Source organism: Muntiacus reevesi, chromosome 15 (assembly GCF_963930625.1).
Source record: "Muntiacus reevesi chromosome 15, mMunRee1.1, whole genome shotgun sequence".
NCBI lineage: Eukaryota > Metazoa > Chordata > Mammalia > Artiodactyla > Cervidae > Muntiacus > Muntiacus reevesi.
Window position 1 is genome coordinate 63,816,576 of NC_089263.1, and position 21,359 is coordinate 63,837,934.

At 61.4% G+C, this 21,359-nt stretch overlaps 1 protein-coding gene across 5 annotated transcripts in view; it reads left to right on the forward strand.

Annotated features, from left to right (window-relative positions):
• Positions 1-14,223, forward strand: part of EXOC3L4 (exocyst complex component 3 like 4) — a 39,828-nt gene extending 25,605 nt beyond the window's left edge. For 2 of the 5 annotated variants that reach the window (XM_065905868.1, XM_065905869.1), the window contains 10 exons: positions 5,034-5,455; positions 6,329-6,992; positions 7,920-8,031; positions 8,257-8,379; positions 8,731-8,831; positions 9,033-9,113; positions 10,623-10,737; positions 11,498-11,848; positions 12,501-12,622; positions 13,699-14,223. In XM_065905868.1, coding sequence (XP_065761940.1) covers positions 5,050-5,455; positions 6,329-6,992; positions 7,920-8,031; positions 8,257-8,379; positions 8,731-8,831; positions 9,033-9,113; positions 10,623-10,737; positions 11,498-11,848; positions 12,501-12,622; positions 13,699-13,891 — 2,268 coding nt within the window. In that variant the 5' untranslated portion in view covers positions 5,034-5,049 and the 3' untranslated portion in view covers positions 13,892-14,223. The remainder of the gene's footprint in view (positions 1-5,033; positions 5,456-6,328; positions 6,993-7,919; positions 8,032-8,256; positions 8,380-8,730; positions 8,832-9,032; positions 9,114-10,622; positions 10,738-11,497; positions 11,849-12,500; positions 12,623-13,698) is intronic. The other 3 variants (XM_065905870.1, XM_065905872.1, XM_065905871.1) reach the window with 3 other exon arrangements.
• The last annotated feature ends 7,136 nt before the right edge of the window (positions 14,224-21,359 follow it).

The window sequence follows — 21,359 nt, forward strand, 5'->3', positions numbered from 1 at the left end:
AACTGGATCGGCCAAGTAAAAGACCGAAAGTTTGTGGGGGCAGGGGCCCAAAAAGTCCGGTAGGTATTCTAGAAGGGACTGCTTGAGGGTAAAGGAGAAAATCATTTAGGGCTGGTATATAGACGGCAGCATTGCCGGATGTAGAGGGTTTGAGGGAAAAGATGGATTTTGCCCCTGGTTTTTGTTGAAGGGGTCCTGGGGGGTCCCTTGCTTGGAGTTTCCCAAAATAGGTTTTCCTTCAATATCAAATTTAGATTTACACTCTTTGACCCAATGCATTCCCCTACAGCAGCGGGGGCACACTTTTGGAGGTTTTTTAAATTAGCTTTCTTAGGGCAACCCTTTTTTAAATGGTTCTTATCCCTGCATATGAAACATCTCTCATTTCCCTTTTTAAAGCAAGCAGCCATTGTTTCAGCTAGTATTTGCATTTTTTGAGTTTCTAATCCCAGATTTCGACAAGGCAATAATCAATAATAATCAATAATCAATAATAGTCCCTGTCTCACGAATTGGGGCTATATCCTTTTGACATTCCTGATTTGCATTTTCATAAGCAAGTAGTTTCTCTAGTTGCCTTTTAGCTTCTTCTCCGAGTACAGTACAGGAAATAGTAGTTTCTAATCTAGCTTAAAAATCAGCATAAGTTTCATTAGGGCCTTGTAATATTTTAGTGAAGCTGCCTGTAGGTTCCCCTTGAGGAGTAATTCAATCCCAGGATTCAAGGGCCACTGTTTTTAATTGTTTATGCAACAAACGAGGGCATTGTATTTGAGCTTCTATAGCATCAAATTGTCCGGTGCCCGTTAACATTTCAAAAGTAATTTGGTTTTGGGGAGGGCCAGCTTGAGTGTTTTTGTTAGCATGATCTCTGGCTAAATCTTGAAACCACACTGTCTATTGAAGATATTTTCCTGGTTTAAGGAGAGCTTTTATTAAAATTCACCAATCATAGGGAATAAAGGTTCCAATAGAAGATGCCATAGCATTTAGAATCTCTCTAGTAAAAGGCGAGTGTGGGCCATACATAGCTACAGCCTTTATCATTTGTTGCATGTGGAAAAGGTTAATACCTTCATATTGAGGTATTATTTGCCCTTGAGCATTAGCATTTCTAAAAACTGGGAAGGCGGAAAAACCATCGGCTTCAGAGACTTGTGATTGCAAAGCCAGCAATTCAGAGAGAACCTCTGTCTCGAAGGAGAGTGAGTAGGCAGCAATTTTTTGCAAATATGAGTTTGTGCTAAGGACTTATCAGTATTATCCAGAAAAGTATTGCCAGCTTTGGTGTCACAAAGTATCTCAGGAGAGTCGTCAGAATCATTAGGTTCTAGGAAAAGAGAGACTTTTGGATTCATGGAGGAGCATTTGGAGCAGCCAGGGCAGGGCTTGTAGGAAAATTCTGAAATATTTTGTGTTGTTCTAATTGGGCCTTTTGTAAAGTTTCATCATCGAATTCATATTCATGTAATAAGCATTCTGTCTGTTGTCGAATATCAGGAGGGCTAGAATTGCCTTGAAATGGCAGAATTACAGCTTTAATGAGAGCCCACAGGGGCCAGAAATCAATTGGAATATTTTTTCCCCGTCTGGCGGCTCGTTCAACATTCTCTTTGACCGGATACCAAATTTCTAAATCAAAGCTGCCTTCATCAGGGAACCAGGGATTATGTTCAACTATTGTTTGAAGGCAAGCCTCTACTCGTTGGCGGGAAACCTAAAGTCCCTGAACTTTAAATAAATGATGAAGTAAAGTAGAAAAGTGAGGAGGCTTTCCAGCCATTTGACCCATGTCCTTCTACTTACCGGTTTCAATAGTCACTCCATCCGAAGTACCGTGTATACCAGGCCCCTGTTCTGGGCGCCACTTGTTGAGGTCCTTTAATGGACCAGAACCTGATGGTCTGGAGTCGACGATATGAAAGTGAAAGAAGGAAAGAGGCTAATATGCCCTGGGTTATGCAGCCAGCCTTCGTGCTCCAGGGAATCATCCAGAAATAGAGAGAGAGAAAGAACGGCAAGGGGACCCAAGTCTCTGGTGGAGCAAGGGTGCTTTATTCAATTCTATAAGAGTATATTATACCGTATTACAAGGTAGCTTCTTCAGATAAAGATCAATAAAGACCTGACTTTACAAGTTACTAAGGAAACAAGGAGCAATAGAGGCCATAAGGCCAAAAGCAATCCATATCAAGAGGGTCCTAAGTAATCCCTTTCACCAAATGGAAAAGCTAAGGAAGGAAATCCTATCCAAGCATCCCATCTCTATGATCTCAGTCCTGGGAGCAGCTTGCCAGCTCCTCTGGCCACTGATAGGGACTGATAAAGAACAGAGGGCTCAAGAGAGATAGGACACAGCACACAGGAATCCCACTGTTAAACATTCCCTGACACCCTCTGCAGGCTGGCTCCGGGGAGACAGGGAGGGGTGGATGGACAGAGGTCCCCAGGCCAGTGAGGAGACCCCATCGCCACACGGGGCCAGTCCAGGGGCTTGATGAGCAGGCAGGTGGTACAGCACAGCCCAAGGACTGCTCGGAGGTGGAGGCAACTGCACCCCAGCTTCTGAAATCCAGGTCAGCTTTAGGGAGCAGAGGGAGAGGCTGGGAGAAGGAGCTGCCTGAGCAGAAGCTGGAAGGCTGGCTGGGTGCAGGCCCAGGAGGCCTGGAAGTGAGGCTGGAGGAAGTTCAGACCATGATGGAGATGAGAGGGGCTTCAAATGCCAGGCTGTGGGGAGCCATGGAAGGGTTTAAAGCGGGAGAGTGACCTGATTGACCTGTGCCTCATGAAGGTCAAGAATGACTCGGGAAGCTGCAGAAGCGAGATTCAGGGAGCAGGGAGCAGGGGGACCATCAGGGGGGCCTCGATGGGCTTTGGGACGAGGTGGTCATCAGGGTGGCTGAGTTTCAAGTCTCTGCCTCTGTTACCTGTCGTGAGACACAGCTGCCAGCTGCCCGCTGCCCCTCTGCCCCCAGAATGTTCCCCTAGGCTTCCTGGGAGAACTTCAACTCTGATCCCACTCCTGGCATCTGGCAGCCCGCCTACCTTCAGACCCTCTGCCAGGAGAAGGGTTCCCTGGGCAGCAACGCTGGGCAGCTGGTACTGGGAGACAGGGTTCAGCCTCTGCTCCCAGGTTCCTAGCCAGACCCGGGCTGGTCCTGACTCCCCGCCCCTGAGCTGTGTGGCTTAAGGCAGGACCCTGCCCCTCTCTGAGCCTGTTTCTTTATCTATGAAGTGGGGTGAATGACACCCTGTCGCTTTGCTGTCATGGGGATCTGACAGGTGCCGGGTGTTGGACCGAGCATACAGTAGGAGCTTACTAAGTGTGAGCGCTTGCCAACCAAGGTAGGCTGGCTTGTCCTGCCCCCACACTCCCTGGAGACGGAGCCCAGAGCGTAGCAGGCTGGACCCCGCTGGAATGGCTCTCTTCATCACCACTCCTGCCCCTGCTGGGCGCTGGGGGCACGGCGGGGCGTGGGGGGTGGGGGCACAGACGGCCGCTGGCACAGTGCTCCCTGCTGTGTCGGGCCTGATCTGAGGGCATGGTCCCCGAGTCCTGGCATCCGGGAGAACCATGACCTGTGGCCAGGGCGGGGCTGATAAGGCCTGCATCGAGCACCTGGGCCGGCCCCTCTCTCGGGGCAGCCTCCTTCCAGCTGCTCAGCTGCCTCTGGGAGAGGAAGGTAGGCCTCGGCGAAGCCCTGCATGTCTGTCCCCTGGACAGACATCTTGCTGGCAGGTGGAGCGGGGGTGGGTAAGGGTCTGGGCGCTGCCTGTCCCGGTGTCAATCACCCCAGGCACACTGAGGCCTGGGGAGAGGCCACTGCGGCCCAATACCACCCAAGGGTCGGGCGCTGGCTCCAGCCTGGCCTTTGTCCCCGTGGTGGGGGGTGGCCTGGGGATGGGGGTGGCTCGGCCTCTGGTTGGTCAGTGACTTCAGCAGGTCCTGCCCTCCTTTGGGCCTTAGCTCCTCGGGCTGAAGTGAGAACTTGCTAGCCCCCCACCACCTTTAACTCCTCTTTACACAGTGGGGTGGGTGGGAGGTCCCAGAAGGCCAAGAACTTTCTCTTCTTTTCCCCAGCAGCCAGGCTGGGCTGAAAGGGGGTGGGCAGTGAGTGGAGCCTGGGGACGCCTGGGGGTGGTGAGGGCCCTGACCCAGGCCCCCACGCCCTGGAGACCCCCTCCCCGTCCTCTCCAGGGGGCAGCGGGCAGGAGATCATGGGTGAGAATGGGTGCTGGGAGTCTCCAGCCCCTGGTTAAATATAGAACCAAGGCCCCTCCCACAGCCTTCCCTGCAGACTGCAAGGCCTCGATAAGCCCCCAGTGGCCTGGGCCAGCCCCCTCCAGCCTGATCCCACCCCCATCCAGTTCTGGGACATCCAGGGAAAGGGGTGGATGTCCTCCACGGGGGCCCTTGAGCTCCGCTTTGAGCAGAAACAGTCAGCCTGATGACTGAAAGGGGGTGAGCTGAGGGGTGAGGGGGGCAGTGAAGGGGCTGTGAGGGGGTGGACACACTAGGCCTCGGGACCCGAGGTTCAGGAAGCCCTGGACGTGGTTGCTAGGCCCACTCTGGGGACTGTGGGCTGCTGGCTGGGCTGAGCCCAGGAATCTGCACGTTCGTTTCCCTCTCCAGCTCTGGTGGGAGGGTCTGACCTGGCACACCCAGCGCAGGTGGGTACCCAGGGGAGACTGTCATGGAAAATGGTGTCAGGGGAGGTTTCCTGATGGAAGTAGCTGTCGTTGTCTGCAGAAATAGCTGCATCCTGGCACAAAGATGGCTCAGGCCAAGGGAGCTGCCTCGTGACATTTCCTCTTGAGGTTTTGACATTTCCTCCTGACATTTCTTTTTCCAGTTTTTCCTTTTCCAGTTTTGGGGTCACCTCCGGTGGAGGGGGAAGCTTCCCTGACCAGCGCCTGGGCCCCCATCCCCACATGCCCCACGGGATCTCATGGGGTTTCGGTGTCTGCTCCCCGCGACTGGTCACTCCCCCACCACCCCGCCCCAGCTGCCTGAGCTTCCCTTTCACCCCCAGCTGCGCTGACTCCGAGATGCCGATGCCGCAGACAGAGGCCTCTGGGCCAGAGCCGCACCGCCCTCAAGAGCCCGTGGAGCTGCACACCCCAGCCCAGGGCGCCCGTCGGGCGAGCAGCGAGGACGCACCCTGCGCCCGGCCCGAGGGCTCCAGGCCTGGCCGGGGCACCTTGCGGCGGGCCTTCTCGAGGGTGAGCCAGCGGGCCTTGGGCCAAGCCCCCAGAGGGGACGCAGGGCTGCTCAGGCTCAGCGGCCGCTTCCTGTTCCGGTCTTTGCGGCGCACTTCAGACAACGGCCCCGCCGGGGACCAGACCGGGGCGACCTCTGAGCCGGGGCCGGCCGGCGGCAGGAAGGGGTCCTCCAAGGCCAAGGAAGGTGCTGGCCGGCAGTCGTCCACGGGGACCGGGCCTGAGGAAGCCGAAGGTGAACCCTCCCGCCCCCGCCCCACACTGAGCAGGGGAGGAAACCAAGGCCAGAGAGAGAGGGGGCAGCGGGCCCCGGCTTCCTACTGGGTTACCCTCCCCAGCCACCATAAACGCCTGACCCTGCACAACCACATGGTAAAATTCTTCCAGCGTTTCAACAAGGGCAGCCGAGAAAAGTGAGGCTCAGAGAGGTTAAGTGACTTGCCTCACGTATCACAGCTGGGAAGTGGAAAAATGAGATTTGAACCCAGATCTGCAGGGCTCCAGAACTCCACGGGCTTCCACAGCCTGGCTCCTGGCCAAACCAGACTGGTAGTCAAGGCACTGGCCCACTCAGATCACATGATCATGGAGGGTGCCAAGACCTCCTGGAGGCAAGATCAGGGGGCCACCCAGGAGATGGGCCCTGAAGGGGCTGTGCAGGAGAAGGTGGAGGGCTCCCCCGGGGTGGAGGCTGGCCCAGAGCAGGGAACAGCTGGGAACAAGAAATGCTGAAACTGGACACCATGGGCAGGAGCCTGGGCATCCAAGGACACGACCAGCCTGAGCTCTGGCCCCACCGGACCTGAGTCAGGACTGCACTGGAGGCCACCAGGTCCAGCTCCATGCAGGGAGCAGCGGCCGATGTAGGGGCTGAAGGCAAGGGGAGGACCATCCCAGGCTCCATCTGAACCAGGCTCGGGACCTGGGATCTGCCTCTTCAAAGGCAATTCCGAAGGACATAGGGCAGTCAGGGCCCTTGCTCCTGGAGCAGGCCTTCCGTAGCGCTCTGGGGCCAGGCAGCCCAGCCCGGGGTGTGTAGGGTCCAGGCCAACAGGCCTACCTGGAGCGTCCCCTTCACTGGCCCTCTTCTCGCCCGACCTTGCAAAAGGCACATCTGTGGCCGACCTCATCTCCAAGAGGCAACTCCTGGCCGCCTTCGAGCAGCTGCAGCACCTGGAGACGGGGCTACTGGCCGAGAAAGCCTCGTGCACCTTCCAGCAGGACCCTACGGACTTCGCGCGGCGCGCCATGGACGTGTGCCTGCACTACGACGGGCTGACCGAGGAGATCGGCGCCATCGTGCGCGAGACGCTGGGCCCGGACGGGGTGGACGCTGCCGCGCTCGCGGAGGTGGCCCGCGTGGTGCTCGCGGAAGAGGAGGCCCACCCGGAGCCCCCCGCAGACGGCGACTTTCTGCGCACGCCGCGCGGCTGGCGCCAGCACTGGGAGGACGCGGTGCAGCGGAGCGCGGAGGAACGCGTGCGGCAGGCGGGCGCGGGGGAGGCCCCGGGGGCGGCCCCGGGGGCGGCCGACGCTGCCCCCGACGTGGCACGGCTCCTGGCCGAGCTCGGCGGTTTGGTTCGCCGCGACCTGCAGAAGGTGCAGCGGGAGGTGCACCCCGCGTACGCGGCCGCCGGCTTCCCGGCCTGGCAGACCTACCTGAGTGCCTTCCACGGCGCGGTGGCCCGGCGCTTCCAGGAGCTCAGGCGCGACGCCCGCAGCTACAAGCAGCTCTACGTGCTGCTGGACTGGGCCACCAACGTCTACGGCAGGTGAGGCCCAGGCCGGAGGCCGCGGGGTGGGGCGAGGGCAAGGAGGGGCTGGCACTGCCCGCCCGCGCGGCCTTCGGGAACCTGCTCTGAAGGGCACGGGGCACCTTTCTCCTCCTTTTCCTCCCCGGGAGAGTACTGGCTGTTGGGCAGCCAAGATCCGAGATCCGGGAGCCCTCTCCCCATCCCAGACCCTGGCGCTCTCCAACTCGGGTTCCCGAAGCTGGGAAGCGCTACGGGCGGGGTTGCTTCCGAGGCGGTGAGCCCAGTGAGTCCCGCCTAGTCCACGCGGGGCCTTTGAGTGAACTGGCCAAGGGCGCCCCCTCCACGCTGGACACAACCACGGGCTCACCGCGCTCCTTGAGGGCTGGCTTTCACCCCCACTCTTGCTTTGGATGGACACCTCGGTTCAGGGCTCTTCAGAAAGTGATGGGGTGGGTCCCCCGTCCACCTGAGCGCTCCCCACCTCGCCAGGCAGACGGGCAGTTGGAGGGGACGCCAAAGTGCTGGGCTCCTTAATATTCTGTGTGGCTGCAGACAGGCACCCGCCCCGGTGTGGGCTGGATCCTATCTGGACCCTGAACTGCAAGGTCCCGGGGGCGTTTAGAGCTCAATCTTGGGTGAACCCCGAGCGAGAGGGTGGAGGTCATCCCGAAAGCAAACTGGTCGAGCTCCATCCGGACTGCCATCTTTATGCTTTCGGGGCACGCTCCGCCGACTGCTTAGCCAGGAAATCCTGAGGTGGGAAGCCGGGCGGAGAGGCGTTTGGCACGGAATCTTGGAGGGCGGGGTGGGGGGCCGGGGGTGTGAACAGAAGCCCAAAGCCTCCGCGATGGCGTTAGGCTTTGAGCCTATGCAGAGGGCAGTGGGGGCAGCTGCGGCCGCATCAGAGTCCCGCCCAGACCTTCCAGGCCCCGCCCTGCCTTCCAGTCCCGATTTCCTGGGCCCCCAGGACCAGACTGTGCCCTCGGAGCCGCTGCCCCCGCTCCTGGCACCGGACGTCCGGGCCCGACTGGAGGACGACTGCATCAGCTTCCTGAAGGTGAGAGCAGGGCGGGGCCGGGCCGGAGGGGGCGGGGTTCGGGTGGAGGGCGGTCGATGCCGCGGGGTAGGGAGGCGCAGTGCCCACGGTCCGAGCCTCTCTGTGCCATAGGCCTGTGTCTCGGCAGGGGTGCCCGTGTCTCCAAGGGCGCGCCCTAGGGCTCGGAGGTAGGGGGGTCTCCCTCCTGGGAGGGTCTCACCGCGGCCCCTTCCCTGGCCCGCACAGACCGAGATCGCGAGCTGCTTCAATAGGATCCTGCAGCTGGAGCAGGACCGCTGGGCGGCTGCGGAGGCCCCCGACGTGCTGCAAGGCCTGTACCGCACGACGCTGTCCTCGGACGTCTGCATGGTGCGCCCGGAGGGAAGGACGTGTCTTTGGGCCTCTGGCGGTGGAGACTTATAAGACACAGTCACAACTGCCTCTCCCCGTCGGACGGGAGCCTGAGGCCCCACGTGGGGCGCGGTCGGAGGTCCTCGGGTCTCATGGCCAGGCTGGGAGCGCGAGGCCACAGCTCCCAGCTTAGCGGGGGGGTGGGGGGGTTGGTGTGCGGAGCTGGGAGGACTGACCCCCCAGGAAGTCGGGGCTCCTGGAAGTCGGAGCCGAGACTGGGAGGCAGAGCGGGGCAGGGTGGAGACGTCCCCGCGCCACGAGGTGGGCGCTGGGGCATCGGGACCAGGACTCAGACGCGCTCGCTCGCAGCTCGTGGCGGAGCACGCGAAGGCGGCCGGCGCCATCTCCACGAAGCTGGAGGCCACCACGTTGGGGATCTGCGCGCGGGCGCTGGGGCTCTTCCTGCCCAGGTGCGGGTGAATGCTGGGCCGGGATGTGGTGGGCGGGGTGGCCAGAGTGTGGACGCTGGTCGTCCCTGGGGAGGACCCACCCATCCCGTTTCCTCGGAGTCCGAGATTCCGGACAGCTGGGAGGGAGAAGCCTGGAGGGCGGCCTCGGGGCCTCCGCAGCCAGGGAGAGCCTCCAAGGCCCCTGCGCACCCTGCCCCCCAGGTTCAAACAGGCTCTTCTGGAGCCGGGGGCGGCGAGCGAGCCTGACTTGTGCGCCAGCATCAACGCCTGCGAGGACCTCAGGTGGGTTTCTCCCGCGGTGCCCGACGTGACCGGCAGGGGGCGCGCGAGCCCTGGGAACCGCGACACCGACGCCGCCCCTGCGGCCCCGAGGCGCCTGTCGCTGGAGGCCTCCCCGAGGGGACCCGCCCTCCGTGCTCGTCCCCGGCCCGCCGTGGGGTCCTCCCGCGGCCCCGGCAGAGCTCAGGCCCTGGCAGGGACGCGGCGAGCTTCAGGGCTGAGCAGAGGCCAAGGTTCCAGCCACCCTTGCCCAGCTCACCCCTGCCACCCAGGGCTCCTCTCTCTCCCCCCTTCCTCCCGCCCAGCCTTCTTCCTCTTTAGGGACCCTCTCTCTTCCTGGAAGTCCTCCCTGACACTCCCCCCTGCCCCCCAGGGCCTCGCTGGCGCTGGGGCCCGTGTTCCTCTCCCCTGCGGGCTGCCCGTGCCTTCAGCCCCAAGCCGTGGTGTCCCCAACTGAAGATGCATCAGCTACGGCTGATGGTGTGATGTCCCCGCGTAGACGGGAACGCAGTGTGGAGGCTCAGAGGGGCATCGCCACTGGTCCACAGTCAGGCGGGCCGTACGCGCTGGATCTGGGGCTTGACCCAGGGCTCTGGGAACCCAAAGCATGACCGTGATGAGTCACTGGCTCTCTAACACTCCTTTTGTGCCAGGCTGGGCCTGGGCACAGGGGACTCTGGCGTAGGCCATCTCTGGTCAAGCCCCTGGTAGAAATTTAGCCTGCCCTTCTGTGTTCCTGCCTTTCTGGAGAAGGAAATGGCAACCCACTCCAGTACTCTTGCCTGGAAAATCCCATGGAGGAAGGAGCCTGGCCAGCGCCAGTCCATGGGGTCACAGAGAGTTGGACACGGCTGAGTGACTTCACGTTGTGTCCCTGGGCTGCAGACTGGGAGAGCCTAACCCTGTCCCCTCAATGGTGAGATGGGGACATTGCAATATTTGGAGAGGCAGTTATGAGGCTCAAAGGGCTTCCCTGGGAGCTCAGATGGTAAAGAATCTGCCTGCAATGTAGGAGACCTGGGTTCAGTCCCCGGGTTGGGAAGATCCTCTGGAGAAGGGAATGGCAACCCACTCCAGTATTCTGGCCTGGAGAATTCCATGGACAGAGGAGCCTGGTGGGCTACAGTCCATGGGGTCACGAAGAGTTGGACACGACTGAGCAACTCTCACGAGCCTCTAAGGAGGGTCCCTGTGCCAGGAGCAGCTGGCTGTGCTGTTCCGACACCAGGAGGGATGGAGGTCTGGCTCAGCGCTGCCGCAGGGGGGCTCTGCCATGTGGCAGGACCATGAACCCTCCCCTGGCCCACCCCTCTGTGCTCGGCTCCTGGGCCGAGTGCTGCCCCCTCGTGTGACTGCTCCCGTGGCTTCTCCACTGTGCCGCCCCAGGGGGCTGCCCTTCACCCTATAGTCTGAGGGAACGGAGCTGGGGTGGCACCCAGCCTTCACGGCTGAATGCCAGGCCGTGACCCCGTTGCCCACTTTGCCCCGCCCCTGGCCCCTCCCCGCCCCCAGGACTCACCTTCTGGCCAAGTTCCCAGAAAGCTTTGGAGAGCTGGAGAAGCCCCTGGTGGCTGCCACCTGCGCCTTTCAGAAGCAGCTCCTCCAGGGCTTGCAGGGCGATGTGCAGGTGAGGGGGTGGGCCCTTCTCTCCCCACTTTCCTTGCCCAGCAGGTGCGCCCTGTGTCCTGGAGCCTGAGGACCCAAGTCACAGCACTCATTTACCACAGGAGCATGTCAGGGTGGTGTTTCAGGGGGCAGGCAGGGGACCCAGACACGTTCCCAGCTGAGCGAGAACAGTTGGGAAACAATTACCTTCTTCCTTCACTCTCCTTGGGCTCTTCTGGTGGCTCGGATGGTAAAGAATCCACCTGTAATTGCAGGACGCCCAGGTTCGATCCCTGGGTGAGGAAGATCCCCCGGAGAAGGGAATGGCAACCCACTCTAGTGTACTTGCCTGGAGAATCCCATGGACGGAAGTACAGTCCATGCGGTCACAAAGAGTCAGACACGACTGAGCGACTAATGCTTTCAGTCTCCTCGTCTCAGAGACGAACTCTGGGACTCTCTGAGGATGGCGCCTCATGCAGCCCCTCACGGCGCCCCCAGGACTCCCGACGCAAGGCCTGGCTAGAGGCTCCAACTCCAACCGCACCCACAGGGCCTCCCAGCCTGGGGGAGGCAGTCTCAGGGAAAGGTCTAGAGCCAGATGGGGCTGTCCCCAAGATACCATAGAGAAGGGGGTCAGCTCCCCAGACTTTCTTCCTGATGCCAGCTCGTCCTTTGGCCTGAATCGCCCCTGTCAGGAGCCATGCCCTGGGAGCCCAGGGGAGGGTCTAGTGGGTGCTGGGGGTCAGCCCTCGGAAGACTGCCCACCGCTCTGCCCCCAGCCACTCTTCAGAGTCCTGTGCACCAAGGCCTGGCTGACCCAGGACCTGCTGAAGCCCCTCATGGACAAGGTGGTGGCCTTCTCCCGCCTCCTTGAGCACATGGCCCCGCCCCTGGCCCAGGTATCCGGGGGCGGGGCGGGCGATGGTGGGGGCGTGCCCAGGGCTCCTACCGGTGACCCTGACCCACTCCCGCCCCAGGAGACTCTGCAGGAGCTGCACCGCTACGTTGTCCGCGAGTACCTGGCGCAGGCGCTGAGACCCCGCCAGCGGTTCCGGGGTGAGGACCGCCTGAGCGGCTCCAAGAAGATGAGGCTGGAGGCGCAGGCCATCAGCAACACCTTCCAGGAGTTGGTAGGAGCATCGCCTGACTGCCCCCCGGGCGCTGGCCTTCTTGAGGGTTCTCCAGCCCGTGGAACCTCCAATAGCGCCCCCCTCATTCTGATTTCAGCTCGCCCCCTGTAAGAGACCTCCCGGTGGGCGGGCTTTGGCGAGCGATTCTCCGCACTCTCCACATGCCGGGGCGGGGCCAGGTGGGGAGGACACGTTGCATATATTTGCATTGATTTGTATACACTTCGTGGAGGCTGTAGGGGAGGGATGAGGGTCGCAGCCGCCTCTGATGGGCGGGGACTGTGTCCGACCTCTCCTCCACCCAACCCCCAGCAGTGCGAGCTCAGGCACGTCCTCCCCACACAGACACCCCTCATCTGGGCCGCTGGTCCCCGACTCCCCGTCTGGTTCCAGGCAGGCCTTCCCCGTGGGGCCTGGGCTCCACCCCCCTGAGCAGACACAGAAAGCCTCCCCTGCGCCATGTCGTGGGGGGGAAGAGGAACCCTGAGCCGGGCCGCTTCCCATTCCGCGGGCCGGAGGCGGTCCCGGTGGGGCCGAGGTAGTGGCTGCAGGAGGGCTAAACGGGACACTAACCGAGGGGCTGCAGGTGGGAGCGGGAAGGGGGCTGGGGGCGGGGGTGGCCCACCGCGCCCGCGTCTCCCCGTCTCCGCAGGGCTCCGAGGCCAAGTGGCTGGGCCAAGCTATCCCGTGCGTGGCTGACATAATGGGCGAGACGCGCAAGGACGACATCGGGCGGCACCTGGAGACGCTCATCAGAAGCTACCCCGACATCAGGTTCGTACCCGGAGCTGGTTCTGGGGCCGGACCCAGCCGCGCGCCTTCAGGAGAGTTCTCGCGGCTGCAGGTGGGCCAGCGAGCAGCCCGAGGGCGGGCGGGGGGAGCTGGTTCTGGGGGGACGGGGGATGGGGAGGGGGCCTCCGGGCGGGGCTCGGACCTGTGGGGGCCCTGGTGGGATCGCGTGCTCTTTCCCGGTGATCTGTTCTCACCGTCCTCATTCAGTCTTGTGGTCCCTGGAGTCTGAAGGGAGCCAGAGCCCTTCCTCCAGTGAGTCTTAGGGGAAGGCACAGGCCCCCAGCTCCGGGAGCAAGCCCTCTCTGGAAGCCCCAGACCTGCCAGGAGGAAGAAGGCTTTGATCCTAGGGTGTGTGTTTGGGGGTTGCTGAGTCATCACACACGTGGAAATCCCAGCTGAATCTCTCCATGGCCTTGGAGATTCCAGGATGGGGAGGCTACAGAAAACCCCAGGCCGAGCCCTTTCCCGGCCCCCGGCCCCCTGCCCGGCCCGCCCCACCAGAGAATCCTCTGATCCCTGCCCGCAGTGTCTGTTTGGCTTTGGCTCAGAGTAACTGCACCAACGCGGAAGGTTCCCCTTTTGGCCCCTCGGGGTTTTCCTGCACAGTCAGGCCGGCCCTCCCTCCCTCCAGGTGCCGCCAGTGCTTCCAGCTCCTTGGGGTGCTCGGGGCGGGAGACGCGGCACACTGGGCCAAGCCTCCCACCCCCACATGCCTTTCTGCTTGTCGCTGGGCCGGGGCTCCCCAGCACGGTTCTCAGGGGAAGAGGCTCTGACTCCCCTGCCTGTCTCCGCTCCCTGCATTGCGGCATCGCGGCCCCGTGCAGCCTCCCTCGGTCCACTAGGTTTCCCGAACCTCTGCCTGGGCCTCAGAGGCCATTCCCATCAGGCTTGCCTCTTCCCGTCTCCACTGGACTTTGCACCCTTCAAGACCCAGGCACGCCCCAGGAATGCTGGGTGCCCTAACGCTTCCAGTCCAAGCCCCGGGGTCCCCCTCGCCCTGGGGTCCAGGGTGTCACCGGAGCTGTCGAGTCTGCAGCGGGGGCCACGTGTCTCTGCAGGCGGGACCACGTGCTGGCCATCCTAGCACTGCGCCGTCTGGGCCACTGTCGGAACCAGCACCTCCTGCGCCACACCCAGGCCCTGATGAGGGATGCGGCCAAGGCCGGAGGCTCCGGGGCCACAGGGGGCCGCGTGCTCTTCGAGGAGATCGAGTTGTCCACCTCCGTGGGCATGGTGATCACCTGCATCTAGTGCTGCCGGCCTGAGACGGGGCTGACCCCGGTGGATGGAGGGGCGGCCACCTTCCCCTGGGCACCGGGCCCCAAGCTGGGGGCCCGGGAGGCAGCCTCAGCTCTGCCTCCAGGCCCGAAGCCCCGGGTCGTGGACTATCCTGTCCATCCTCCTCCTTCTGATGGCCAGGAGGAGGAGCCCTGAGAGGCATTCCAGCCATTTGGAGGAGGGTTTGGTGCAGAAGTTCCCTTCAGAACTGCCCACCCAGGAAGGCCTCCCTGCCTAACTGTCCCACACCACCCCAATATGAAAGTGAAGAACAGAGTATTTATTTTTAAAATAAACATGAATTAAAACGGTATCTAAGGATGGGCGGGGCCAAGTTGACTTCAGACAGAAGGTCTGTGTCCCCATGCACCCAGGGGCCCGCCAGAAGTTCCGTGCTGACTCCCTTTTCCAGCCCACCGTACCAACGGGGAGAATGAGGCAGGTCTGAACTGGGAAGGCCCACCGCTGTGGTTACAGAGCAAAACAAACTTTGACCCTGGTTCCCCAGGGCCCCTGGCCTCGCGTGCCAAGTGAGCCTCGCCCCGCAGGGGTGGGCACTGCTCTGTCCTGGTCTAAGGAAGCCTGCGCCCTGGCAGATAAGGAAAGGCCAAAGCGTGTCCTACAGCTTGAGGTATTTGGGTTAGACGTGAGAGGGACTTCCCAGCAGTGAAAGCTGTGTGCTGCCGCAGGGCAGGTGTCAACCTGGAGTGAGTGGTGGAGGGGTGGACCCTGCAGGCCCTGGCTCTGGACGTGAGCCTGCAAGGAGCTCACTCCGGCGTGACCCCTCAAACCTTCCTGTTCATCCTTCTCTCACGAACACATGGCCCTGAAATTTGGCTCCAGCCTGCAGGTGAGGCTGCTAGGAAACCCCGTTTGCATTGGCAACCTGGGGTTTCCCAGGAAAGCGGAGCCCTGTGATGGGAGACTGACAGGGAGGCACTGAGGGTGGCCACACCAGGTGCCCCCCCCACCCTCCCCCTGCTGGGATCCTGGGGGGTCAGGAGCAAGTACCAGGCACAGCCTGGCTAGGCGCGGGGCAGGAAGGAGGAAGAGGAGAGGTTGGCGTTCCCCGGCCAGGGAACAGGGGTGGGGTGGGGGCAGGGCATGTGAGTGCTGACGCTGGCAGGCAGCCCTAGTGTCAGTGGGGAAACTGAGGCCAGCACAGGATGCAGGTCAGCGCTGCTTCACACCAGGCCCCAGCATGGGTGAAATGAGGTCCTACAGCCGGCGAGGGGGTGGGAGCGGGCAGGTATCCAAGGGGTGCCTCTTTCCCTCGGGAGCGGCAGGGGACTGACAGGCCAGCCTGACCCCACGAGTCAGCCCGGTGGCCGGCAGATGTTGGGGTAGGGGCCCTGGTTTGGTCCTGGCCATTTTCTCCACAGGGAGTCCCTGCTACCACCGACACCTCTGCGTCCCAGGCCCCTCAGAGAGACCCCACCTGCAGCCCCGGCCCCGGCCCCGACCGACGGGCCTGGCCCTGCCTGAGCCCCTGGGCTGCAGGCAGAGGGTCCCGGGCTGGGTTTCTGAGCCAGGCGTAGTCCTGTTCTATCTCTTGCTTTCCAATCAGGAGACTGTAGGCAAGTTTCTTCACCTCTCTGCACCTCGGTGTTTTCCAGCTGCGAAATGGGGGTGCTGTCTGTGCCTCCCAGGCCAAGAGGAGTGAAGCAAAGGCCTGCCATGAAGGCAGGCTTGGGGCCCCCGTGACCCCCTGTTCCCATGGGCCTGGCATGGAAAAGCAGAAAGACCCTGGGTGCGGGGGTGTGGGGGCTTCGTCAGTGACTCCGGAGGTGGGTGGGGCCTGCGAATGGGCAACACCCCCAGGGGGAGGCGGCGAGGCGCAGCAGCGGGAAGGATGTAGGCTGAGAGCCAGGCCCAGAGCCAGAAAGGCAGGGTTTTCCCGGCAGGACCCTCCGTGCCCCGGCGGCTCCGTAGGCCCCGGCTGTGTTTCTGTGAGCCCAGCAGAGCGTGAGGGGCTGGGGTCGGCTTCCCGAGGCCGAGTTGGGGTGACTAGGAGGCCAGATGCAGCTCCTATGAGGGTGCAACCAGGGGGGCGGGGGACTGCCGGGAGGGCTGAGGCCAGGGCATCGCGGCTGGCTCGGCTCCAGGGCCCTGGCCATTGGCCATCCTTGTCCCGGGCTTGGGGGCTGTGCTCAGGACCCTGCCCACCGCCAGGTCCCGGGAGGCCTCGCGAAGAGCCAGAGTGTTTCCCTGCCCATCCTATTGTCCGGGCCAAGCGTCGGGGGAGAGGGCTGGCTCTCTGAGCTGCTTCCGGACTTGAGGACCAGGTTGTCTGGCTGATAAGGAAGCCTGTGTGCGCGTGTGTGTGTGTTCACGTGTGTGTGTTCCTGGAATGTGCCAGCCCCTGTCAGCGCCCAGGGGTGGGGTGGGGGGCTCGCCCAGTGCCTGTTCCCCTGGGCAGCAGGACATCCTGCGTGCCCCCAGAGCTCGGGTCCCAGGCCCCACCTCTGCCTCGCCACCCCCTTCCCCTGCGTAGCTCCCTGCTCGTCCCCCTTGGGCTCAGCTTGGCTTTGCCATTGCCCACATTTCCTAGGGCTCCTTTGTGGACGGAGGGTTGTCTCTGGCCCTGAGCCTGTGGCTCCTTAATGAGGCTGGGGGTGAGAGGGTGGATCCCAAGGCAGGATGCTCAGTTTCAAGGACAGGAAGCCCAACCTGCTGACCCAACACAGCGTAGGCGACAGCAGGGACCTGGGTGTCCCCCTTGCTCCACCTGGACATGTTCCCTCTGTGGCCCTTCGCCCAGCCCGGGGCCAACCCCGCTCAAGGGTGTTTGGGTCTCAGCCTGCTGTCTCCCGCAGCAGGTGACCTGGCCCGGTCCTCTCTGAGGCTGGGTCCCCTCCTCTGTGACACAGGAGATGCTGGGAGGCCATGCCCAGCAGGCGCGGAGCTTGGGGTAGGTGGGATCGGCCGGAGACCTGCAGCAAGGGCGCCGGGAGGGGCAGCCGGCCTGCCACCTCCATGCCCACACGGCCTCTCCTGCCTCCTTCCTGGCCCGCTGACCCCGGCCCCTGCCTTCCTGGACTTCACGGGGCCCCTCAGCGGCTGGGATGCAGTCCTCACAGGGCCCCCATCGCTGCGCCAGGGGGAGAGGGTGCTGCAGGGTCCCTAGGGCCCTCTCCACCCCCTCTCCCACCTCCTCCTTTTCTATCTCACAGTCCCTTCAGGACCTCCAGCAGGTCAGAGGGTCCCCCTCCCACCAAGGTCAATGTCTGCCCACCGTCCCCTGGCCCAGGGGGAGAAGCTGGGACTGGGCCGCCCTGGGTTAGATGGTGCTTCCCCAGCCGTCTCCCAGTGCGGAGTGGTGGGCGGCCGGCCTGTGCCAGGCAGGGCGATCAAAACTAATATAGATTAGCTGATTGCAGATCAATTGTAAACTGCAAATCAACTATACTTAAATTAAAAAAAAAAAAAAGGATTAGGCTGTGGATTCAGACACCTCCAGGCTGGGAACCCAGCTCCGCACCTTGCTAGCTGTGAGACGCTGGGCAGGTTACTCCACCTCGCTGGGCCCCACCTCCTGGTGTAACATTGGGAGTATCACGGGCGAAAGTGCAGATGCGCAGGAGGAGGACTGGCCTGCCTGTTTGCACTCCCTCAGGATGGCAGGCATTGCTATTTATATGCACCCTCTCCCTGAAGCCCTCTCTGGCAGCTCCCTAAGTGAGTGACTGCTCTGTTTCCAGAAAGGATTGAGGTCAAAGGGGTGAAGCAATGTGTCTAAAGCCCCAGATGGGGGACTTCCCGGCGGTCCAGTGGTTAAGACTCTGCGCTTTCACTGCCAAGAACACAGGTTCCATCTCCCCCTCGGGCGAACTGAGCCCCCAGGAGCTGCTCTGTTCAGCCAAAAACAGAAACCACAGATGGAGGTGGTAGGATGCCCCAGGGCCCAAGTGGTCTCCATGCCTGAGCCCCCACCATCATGCCTTCCTTCTCCAAAGTGCAGAGGGCAGAGCTCCCCAGATGAGGAGGTGTTCCAGCACCCGGACTGGAGGAAGGGGAAGGCCTGGTGGTGGTTTGGGGCAGCTTCCCTCCGCCCTCGGCCTTGGCCAGCCCTGCGCAGCACTGGGATTCCCACGACTCCTGCCACATGACCCACTCTGTCCCTGGTGGGACTTTATGTGGAGCAAGGCTGTTTTCCCGGAAACTGTGCCGTGGAGGAGAAGAGCCCGGGTTGCCGGGTTGGGGCAGCCCCGGGTCTGAAGCAGGTCATCTTGCATCACCGCCAAAAAATGCTGTGGAAAGCCAGGCCCTTTTAGGAACAAGCTCAGGCCACGGGCTGGCGTGGAGATTCCCTGGTGCCCTGGAGGCGGTGCCGTCCTTAGCAGGCCACTGGGATTGGGGTCCTGGTGCCCAGCGGGCCCTGCTTTCTCCCGTGTGGCCCCACCTCTAGCACCTCCAGCCCTTTCTCCTCAGGCCTCGTTTTCACAGAAAGGAGCGGGGGCCCTGGTTTCCTCCCCGGAGGAAGGGAGGGCTATTAACAGGCAGACAGCTTGGCGGAGGCCTAGGGGACACTCCCTGTCGGGGCGTGCACCTGTCCTGATGGGGCTCTCCTGGGAGGGGCTGGCCTGTGAGGGTGGCTCCTGGTCAGCTGACCTGACCGTCCCGTGGTCGTCGGGGTGGTCAGAAGACTCGGGTCGAGGTCAGGTGCAGCTGCCAATGACCCTGAGCAAGTGACTTCCCCTTTGGGGGAGGCCGGGTGGCAGCAGAGATCCCAGCCTCAAGGCCTCAGCTTTTTGCGTCCATTTGTTTCCTCCAAGGCTTGGTTTCCTCACCTGTCAACAGAGGACCCGATGGCTCTGCCCAGCGCACTTCGGGGGCGAGCGGGACATCCCCGAGAAACTAGAGGCCCCAGCAAGGGTTCCGGGTCACCTGACCCTGCGAAGTGAGGGGAGAAGTAGCGTGCGAGCGGGCCTGGGGCCGTGGGGAGTGCAAGTCATCCCGCGGAGGGAAGTGGGCGGGGCCGTGGAGGAGCCCCGCCCCCGGCCCCGCCCTCCCGCCAGGTCCTCGGGGCGGCCAGACCCAGCGACCCACGGCCCCGGTGTTCCAGTCCCATCCCGCACGCACCGGGCTTTCTAGCGCCTGCTGAGCCCTGTGGCAGGACGCGCCCCTTCTGCCGTCCACTTCCCTCGCCCTGGGAGCTCCGGGAGGGGGAATCGAGGGAGGGCGGTCCATCACACACCACCCGCGTTATATTCCCTGGCCCGCGTCAGGCCCTCCTGCTGCTGCGCAGACAGATTGGGAAATACCTCTTTTTTTCAAAGATGAAAACGGAGTAGAGGGCAGTAAAAAAAAAAACCTTCCATTTCTGCATCTAAGCTTCCTAGCCCTGCAGACTCTCCTTCCTTGCACCTGCCTTAATCGCATTAAGCTGTATTTCAGTTGATCCACATTGTGTGTCTGCATACTCAGTCCTATCAGACTCTTTGCAACCCAATGGACTGGAGCCCGCCTGACTCCTCTGTCCATGGGATTCTCCAGGCAAGAATCCTGCAGTGGCTTGTCATTTTTTCCTCCTCCAGAGGATTATCCTGACTCAGGGAGCGAACCCATGTCTCCTGAGTCTCCTGCATTGGCAAGTGGATTCTGTACCACTGAGCCACCTGGGAAGCCCTGATCATGCTGGGAAAGATGGAGCGTAGGAGAAGGGGGTGACAGGATCAGATGGTTGTATGGCATTATCGACTCAATGGACATGAGTTGGAGCAAATTCCAGGAGATAGTGAAGGACAGGGAAGCCTGGTGTACTGCAGTCTGTGGGGTCACAAAGCGTCGGACACGACTGAACGACTGAACCACAACAATATGCTTAGTGTGGGCTCCCAGCTCCACCACTGACCAGCACGTGACTGGACCTATCTGTGCCTTGATTTCTTCATCTGTGGAAAGGCGATAATTAAGGAGCACCCATTTCATCAGATTGTCTAATGCAACCAGTTAACGCACGCAAAGCACTTAGGAGAGAGCCTGAGGCCTGTGGAGGTCGACAAAAGTCAGCTGTCTACTCAAAAGAACCGAAAGCAGGGACTGGGAGGGCTGGTTGAGTTCCCAGGCTCATAGCAGCATTATTCACAACAGCCAAGAGGTGGCAGCAATCCAGGTATCTGCGGACAGATGAAAAGATAAACAATGAAACGCTATTCAAGCGTTAAAAGGAAGGACATACTGACACATGCCGCAACATGGATGACCCTTGAGGATATTATGCGAAGTTATGTAAGCCAGTCACAGAAGGACAGATACTGTCCCTTCGATTCCACTCGTATGAGCTACTTTGAGTGGCCAAGTTTATAGAGATGGGAAGTAGAATGACGGATGCCAGGCTGCTGGGAGGCTGAGAAAGGGGAGGTCGTGTTTAATGAGTATGGAGTTTCAGTTTTGCAAGGTGAAAAAAATCCTGGAGATGGATGGTGGTGATGGTTGCATAGCAACATATAACTTAGTGTCCCGCACTGTGGACTTACAATGGTACAAATGGAGCATTTAGTTAAGTGAATTTTACAACAATTAAAAAAAAAGTCACCTGTCATTTCCAAGCAGAGGGAAGGCATGTGTCCGGGGCCTCCCAAGTCCTGGGTTGCATGCAAGGAGCTGACCACAGCTCTGGGCCAGGTGTGGGGGCACTTGACCTCTGGGCTGGACTTGGGGGGTCTGCTGCCAGTCCACCCCTGCCTGCTGCCCTCCTGCCAGGTGGAAACGGCCTGCAGCCCGAGACCCAACCCCCCCGGGGAGGTGGGTAATGAGACAACAGCTGACCAGGGACACTCCCAACTCGCATCTGACGCTCATTTCCTGCTGAGGGTGGAATTCTTGGCTGGCCTTTGGCTCCTTCTGGAAGTGTCTGGTCTCCTGAGGACTGTTTCCTCATCTGTCAAGAGGGGGTAAGAATAGCTCCTGCCCCCTGGGCCCCACTGACAGTCACACCCCTTGGCTCTCCGTTCAGCCCTATTGTTAGAGGGTTGCCCTTGAGCTGGGGGCTTCACAGATGTGACCCTTGACTCTCATGCCTGAACTCAGGGAAAGGGGAAGTGACTGGGGCAGCCACAGGAGGGTGAGGCAGCTTCTCCCAAGCCCCGGTTGCAGCCTGGAGTTTGGGTGAGGCCCCAGAGAGGGAGTGCGGGCATCACGGCAGCTGGGTAAGGGGGTGCCGAGCCTGCCCGGGTGTGTTCTTCCTGCCCCTGCCCATCAGGGTCTGGGGCTCTGAGGGGGTGGTGGGTCTGTGAGCCTGACGCTGTCCCCTCCTCCATGACCCAGAGCACTTCGGATTCTCCAGCAATTTCCCAATCTGGGGTTAGAAGAGGAGGCTGGCAGGGAGGACTGAGGATTGCACAATGAGGCCACGGCAGACAGCCATGGAGGCAGTGGGCCAGGACCCCTCGGATCATGTCCTCATCCTCCTCTCTGGCTGGATAAACTTGGGGGGGGT